The sequence below is a fragment of the Melozone crissalis genome, unplaced genomic scaffold (genome assembly GCF_028551555.1).
Source record: "Melozone crissalis strain CALT ecotype California unplaced genomic scaffold, PUWL_Pcris_2 ptg000002l_1, whole genome shotgun sequence".
In the NCBI taxonomy this organism is placed as follows: domain Eukaryota; kingdom Metazoa; phylum Chordata; class Aves; order Passeriformes; family Passerellidae; genus Melozone; species Melozone crissalis.
Genome location: NW_026535780.1, coordinates 811205 through 817419, shown reverse-complemented (window position 1 = coordinate 817419; position 6215 = coordinate 811205). Strand labels below are relative to the sequence as shown.

At 45.6% G+C, this 6215-nt stretch overlaps 1 protein-coding gene across 1 annotated transcript; it reads right to left on the bottom strand.

The window, feature by feature from the left end:
- Positions 1-1337: 1337 nt before the first annotated feature.
- LOC128939701 (ly6/PLAUR domain-containing protein 2-like) lies at positions 1338-5834 on the bottom strand. The gene is made up of 3 exons (XM_054280877.1): positions 5783-5834; positions 2200-2319; positions 1338-1552 (listed from the first exon to the last, which is right to left on the bottom strand). The coding sequence occupies exons 1-3, from the start codon at positions 5832-5834 to the stop codon at positions 1338-1340; spliced, it is 387 nt and encodes a 128-aa protein (XP_054136852.1).
- Between the last annotated feature and the right edge of the window lie 381 nt (positions 5835-6215).

Here is a 6215-nt window from a genome sequence, read left to right as displayed (position 1 = left end):
CACTTCCAGGGATTGAGCAGCCACAGCTTCTCTGGGCAATCCGTGCCAGGGCTTCATCATCCTCCTAGGGAAGAATTTCTTCTCAGTATGTATGTTCCTTTTAAAATGCCTGGAAATTATGGCTTTTGTGTTCCAGTGATCCCATTGGAATAATGATTTACAGGGAGCTCAGGTTGGAAAGGCAACCTCAGAATGTTCCTAACCCAAGTTCCTGATCCAAGCTCCGAATTTTGAGGTCAGCCCAGGTTTCCCAGGACTTCATCCATCTAGGCCATGAAATCTTCGAAGGATGGGAATTGTGCCACCTCTCTTGGAAATCACGTCTGCCACATGGAAGAGTTTATATCACATTTGGATTGATTATCCCAAATGTCAGGAGCAGGGTGATAATTGGAGGAGGATATTTTTGCTGGACCTTGGAAAGGGGATTGTAGGAAAGTGCAGAACCACAGCAGGAGAGATCAAAATGTAGGAGCCTAGAGCAATACACAAGGAATTCAGGGAAAATTCAGTAAAGATAGATTTGTACAGTTAAGATAGATTTTTATTCCCAGTAAAGATAGATTTGTACAAGGAGAGTTGATGGAAGAAATGCTGATGGAAAGTCACTTCCAGTGAGGGATAATGGGAAATGTCTCATCCATCTGCTGTGTGACTGACCCCAAAACCCAACCCTGTTAACTGTTAAACAATACTGAAAGATGGAGTTTGGAAATACAAAAAAGGAAAATTAAATGTGATTACAACCATTTCAACACAAGATTCTTTTTATTCTGCTTAAAAGGGTACAGAGAACATGAGACTTTAACCTCCCTGGAACAGATCATTGGCATGGCAAGTTCAGTCTCCTGCCTCATATTTTGGACACAGAAATGTCTCCTTAATTTTTTTGGGTACAAAGAAGGAGATCTAGAAAGAACAGCAGAAAATGATGGGGCAGAGAGGACCTGCTCTAAGGAGATAGGGAAGGCTCTTTTCAAGGTTTTTTTGCCTTAAATATACTTCATACATTTTAATTTTTTACTTCAAACCCAACCACACCAGCGCAACAAAGAAACTCCATAGTTAATTTTGGGGGGAGTTGTTGGAAAATCAATTTAAAAAATTGAGTTGGGCCTTCCTGTGTTCTGCTTCTCTCTTAGTTGTGGGGAAAGTGTGGATATTAGAAAACAAACAAACAAACAAAACAAAAAAAAAAAAAAAACAAAGAAAAACCAATAAAAACAATTTTTGGGAGCTGTTGAGTCTTGTTCATGAGGCATCCACTTGGAAAGCTGGGCTGGTGGGGGGTTATTTTCTTCATGGAATTTTTGGAATGAACGACTCCCATCATCCCCTCACAGTCTAGCCCAGAAAAAGGCACAGAGGGAACTTGCCAGGATCCCAACTGGCGCAACGCTGATCCCCAACGTCGATGCTGCATCATCGACGTTGCACAGGTCAGAGAAACAGCAGGTGACAGGATGTGTCATCCCGATGCCATCCACGTCAGAGGGCTCACAGACAGAGGAGCACATCTTGGTGACAGTCGAGACTCCCGTGTGGGGATAAACTATGGCAAGGAAAAAAAGCAGGAATAGTCAGGAATGGGAAAAACAGGGGAGAGCATCATCATTGTCTTTTGTCTTCTGATTGACCAGGAGTTGGTGTCATGGAATTAGAGAATGGTTTGGGTTGGAAAGGAACTTAAAGATTGTCAAATTCCAACCTCTCTGCCATAGGACACCTTCCTCTATGCCAGGTTGCTCCAAGACCTGTCCAACCTGGCCTTGGACACTTCCAAGGATAGGGCACCATGGCTTGTCCAGGAAACCTGTGCCAGGGCCTCTCCACCCTCCCCACCCATTTCTTCCTAATATCCTAAATCAAACTCACTAAAATCTCCATCTAAACTCACCCTCTTTAGGTTTAAAGCCATTCCCTGTTTGCCTGTCACAACATGACCCTGCAAAATGTTAAAATCTCATTTCTGAGCATTAACCAGGAGCTTGAATTCACCAAATATTCCCTCGCACAAACCTTGCTTCCCACAACAGCCTGAGAGCTAGAGCTCCCATAGGAATTCTTCTCCACTTTTTAAGTGGAAAGAGGAACTGGTCTCCACACCAGCACTGTCGAAGCACTGATTCCTGTTAAAAATTCCTGGAAGAGCCATAGATTCTCTGTTAAAAGTATGGATAAAGAAGGAATTGTCCTTACCATCCTCCAGGGAATAGATTGTAGTCTTGCATATGGTCTCAGCCGCTGTGCAGTTCTCAATTTTCAAGCACTCCTGAACTGGGGTCAGTTCCTTGCACGTGTAACACTGCAAGGAGTGTCCTGTGAGGAGGGAAAACAGGAGGATGGAAAACATGAGGATGGTCTCAGTGTGGATCCTCATCAGGTATCTCTTGGGAGGGATTTTCCAAAATAATCATGCTGAGAATGGAATAATAGGACGTGTTTGGGAATGAGAAACACAAAGGTCTGGTGGTCAAAGCACAGCCTCAGATCGGGTTCAGACCCCTTGTGATGAGTCAAACAAGACAGAGCCACACACACAGGACACCCCGTGACACAGGAAAGAGCTTGGGCTGATTTATTTCTCTGTTTTCTGGATCTACACATCTCCTTTACTTTAGCAGAGCATCAGAAAGAGATCCCAGACTCCCAAACTCCCAGAATCACAGAATGGGGGAAGTTGGAAGGGGCCTCTGGAGCTCCACCAGCCCAATCTCTGCCCTCAAGCAGGACCACCTAAAGCCTCTAATTCAGGACTGCCTCCAGGTGGGGTTTTAATGTCTCCAAGGATGGAGATTCCACAAATTCCCTGGGAAACCTCTGCCAGTGCTCAGTCAGCCTCAGAGTCATAAAGTGTTTCCTTATGTTTCTTGTGTTCCAGTTTGTGTCCTTTGCCTGGTCCTGGCACTGGGAATCACTGAAAGGAGCCTGGCTCTGTCCTCTTTGCTCTCTCCCTTCAGGAATTTACAGACATTTATAAGATTCCAAATTTGATCCTTCACTTCTCCAGCCTGAGAAGTCCCAGCTTTTCCTTATAAATGTCCACCCAGCCCATGCCTTGTCCATGAGGATTTTGGAACAGGTTTCCTAAAGAGGTTGTGGACGCCCCCATCCCTGTAAGTGTCCAAGGCCAGGTTGGACAGAGCTTGGAGCAGCCTGGGATAGTGGAAGGTGTCCCTGCCCATGGCAGGGGGTGGAACTGGATGATCTGTAGGTCCCTTCCAACCCAAACCGTTCCCTGATTCCACAATCTTGTGGGAGAGAGCATCAAAGTCCTTCCTGAAGTCCAGGTGGAAAGTATCCACAGCTCATCCCTTGTCTATCAGGTCAGAAATTTGTCAGCTTGGTCAGGTTTTTCTCCTTGGTGAAGGATCTGGATACACATACAAAAAAAAGTCAGATTTGGGCATGAGTTGCAGCAGTGAGAATTTCCCCTGGTGCCATCCGCTCTGCCAGCTCTTCCCAAAGGCTGGGAGGGTGTCCCAGACAGAATGAATTTATTTCCATCAAACTGAGAACAAATTGAGCACAACCCTTCCCCTTGTGCTGAGATTCTGGGTTTGTGAGAAGAATGTGTGAGGGGTTATTTTAAATCTTGGAACAGTTTGGTTGGAAGGGACCTTAAAATATTCCAGTTCCAGCCCCCTGCCATGGGCAGGGACACCTTCCACTATTCCAGATTGCTCCAAATCCTGTCCAGCCTGCTCTTGGACACTTCCAGGGATGGAGCAGCCACAGATTCTCTGGAAAACCTGTGCCAGGACCTCACCATGCTCACAAAGAATTAAACCAGACAGCAGCCCCATGAATGGATTGCATGTGACAAGTTCTGCTCTAGGCAGAGACCACAGACACAAAATTTATTACTCAAGACTCCAAATTTGTCCTGAGCCAGCTCCTCCTCCCTTGTCCCTATCTACTTCAGAGATGTTCCTCATCCCTGTTAGGCTGTAAAGCCCTTGAGAGCTGCAGGTGCTTCTCAGCTCCTACAACCACAGAATAACCACAGCCCAAGTCTTTCAGTGCCTAAAGTATTCTGAGATGGAGAAACTTTGGAGGAAACCACTGAAGAACCCAGATTTTTGTGACACAGAGCACTCAAAACTAAAAATATCAAATCAAAACAGTGTCTGGTGCTTCCTATCACCAAAAAAAAGCCATTTTTGACAAGTTTTTCAGGGCATTTTGCTTTCTGCGGGTTTTTCTGAGGAGCCCAACATTTTATCTGGGTCCTCTCCTCTAGGTGCTCTCTTCCACCCCCTCAGCAGACACCTCAAAGTGTGTGCTGCAACCACAGTGATGTATTTTGGTGCCATCACACCCTAATAGCCCCTCTTCAGTCTGGGAAGCCCTTGCCACCCTGTCTGTGCAACATTCCTGCTAAAATTTCTTAAAACCTCACTAAAAAGGAGAAATTATTCAGCTTCTCCCAGCACAGCTCCAATGGGATGTCAGCAGGCTCAGGCGAACAAGTCACCCTGTGAAAACAGACACCATCCTCATTAATGAGCCAGGAAAAGCCCTTTTTAAACAAACACAGCAATTTTCCTGCTAAAGCAAACTTTATTCTCTTGCTTTGCCCATCATGACCTGATGCTTTGTTTGCACTAATTCGAGTCTGACAGTTGTGAAATTCATCTTTAGGAGGAAGCATCACTTTTAGTCTCACATTTCAGGATGCTGGACAAATCCAACCCACAGGATTTGTGTTCCTCTCTGAAAAGAAAACCAAACAAGTCACCACCTGTTTCTCCCCTGCAGAATCTGCTCAACAAGGAGGGAAGAACTGAAAATATCCTTGCAAAAGAAGGAAATAAATAGGAGTTAAAAAATCCTGACATAGCTCCATAGACAGGCACAGATAAAATCAGAGCTGGCACTGTCTGGATCTGAGAATATCCCAATGAACAGTCACAGATCCTGGACTGATCCTGCTCACGAATTACCTTGGAGAACAGGAGAATATATCCAGGAGAGCACCAACAAAGCTTGGGATCATCAGTTTTTGTCTAAGAGGTCGGTGTGGTGGTAGGAACAAGGGACGGAAAGGATAGAGGGAGGATCATGGAACCATGGAATGGAATCACAGAATGGTTTGGGTTGGAAGGGACTTTTATGATCATGGAATTCCACCCCCTGCCATGGGCAGCAGCACCTCCCACTGGACCAGGTTGCTCCAACTCCAGCCCAACCTGGCCTTGGACACTTCGAGGAATGAGTATCCACAACTTTTTGGGGTAATCTGTTCCAGTGCCTCACTTTGATCCTTAAGGTCCCTCCTAACCCAAAGCATTCCATGATTCCATGATAAACAACAACTCCGGGGTATCTGGGTCTCCAGCAGTGTCCCAGCCATCTTTCCCATTTCTAAAATTGGATAAATCCCACATGTAACATTTTTGGAGAGCTCCCACACACACTGCATGGAACTGACATCCAGGGCTAAGTATCAAAAGAAGGTGCAGAAAGTTAAAAATAATGCTAAGGAAAAAAAAAAAAAGAGTGAGATAGAGCACAAACATAGAAAAAGTGAGAGTGGGAATTTGCATTAAAGGAACGACAGGGTTTAATCACACTCTGCCTTGTGAAACTTCCTAAGGAGCCTGACCTGACAATCCCAATGACACTAGCACCATCCTGAACATATGGAAAATTCCAAAGACAGATTTTTTTTTTTCCTGGCAAAAGTCAGAGACATGGCTTTCAGAGGGAACAGGGCACATCCTATCCCACCACGCTGCATCTCCTGAAGGAGTCTGGATAAATCCGAGCAGGAACTCACCCAAATCCATGCAAGTGACGGCAGCCAACAGCAGAGACAGAAACACCTTCATCTTGCACAGCCCTCGCTGTCTGGCCACTGAAGGTTGCCACCTCTCTTCACCGATGCCACACGTCCCGGTGATTTGCCATGCAACGATTCCGTCCCCAGATCCAAATCTACTGGAAAAACGACTCTCATTGAGCTATAAATGAATTGAAGGAGCTCCAAAGCAGGCCCCACCTCCTGCTACTCCGTCATGTCTTTTCATGTTCCTTGGAGAAGAAAATTCGTTTTTGCAGGGTGGACAATGGCTGGGATTGGTTAAGCCCGGTGTTTTGTGTCCAAGCAGGATGTGGAAGGCCCGGGGTGTTAAGTAATCCTGGTGTCCAGATCTTGTCTTTCAGCTTGGGGATATTTCCTTATTTCCTCTCCTTTTTTGGGAGTGGATTCA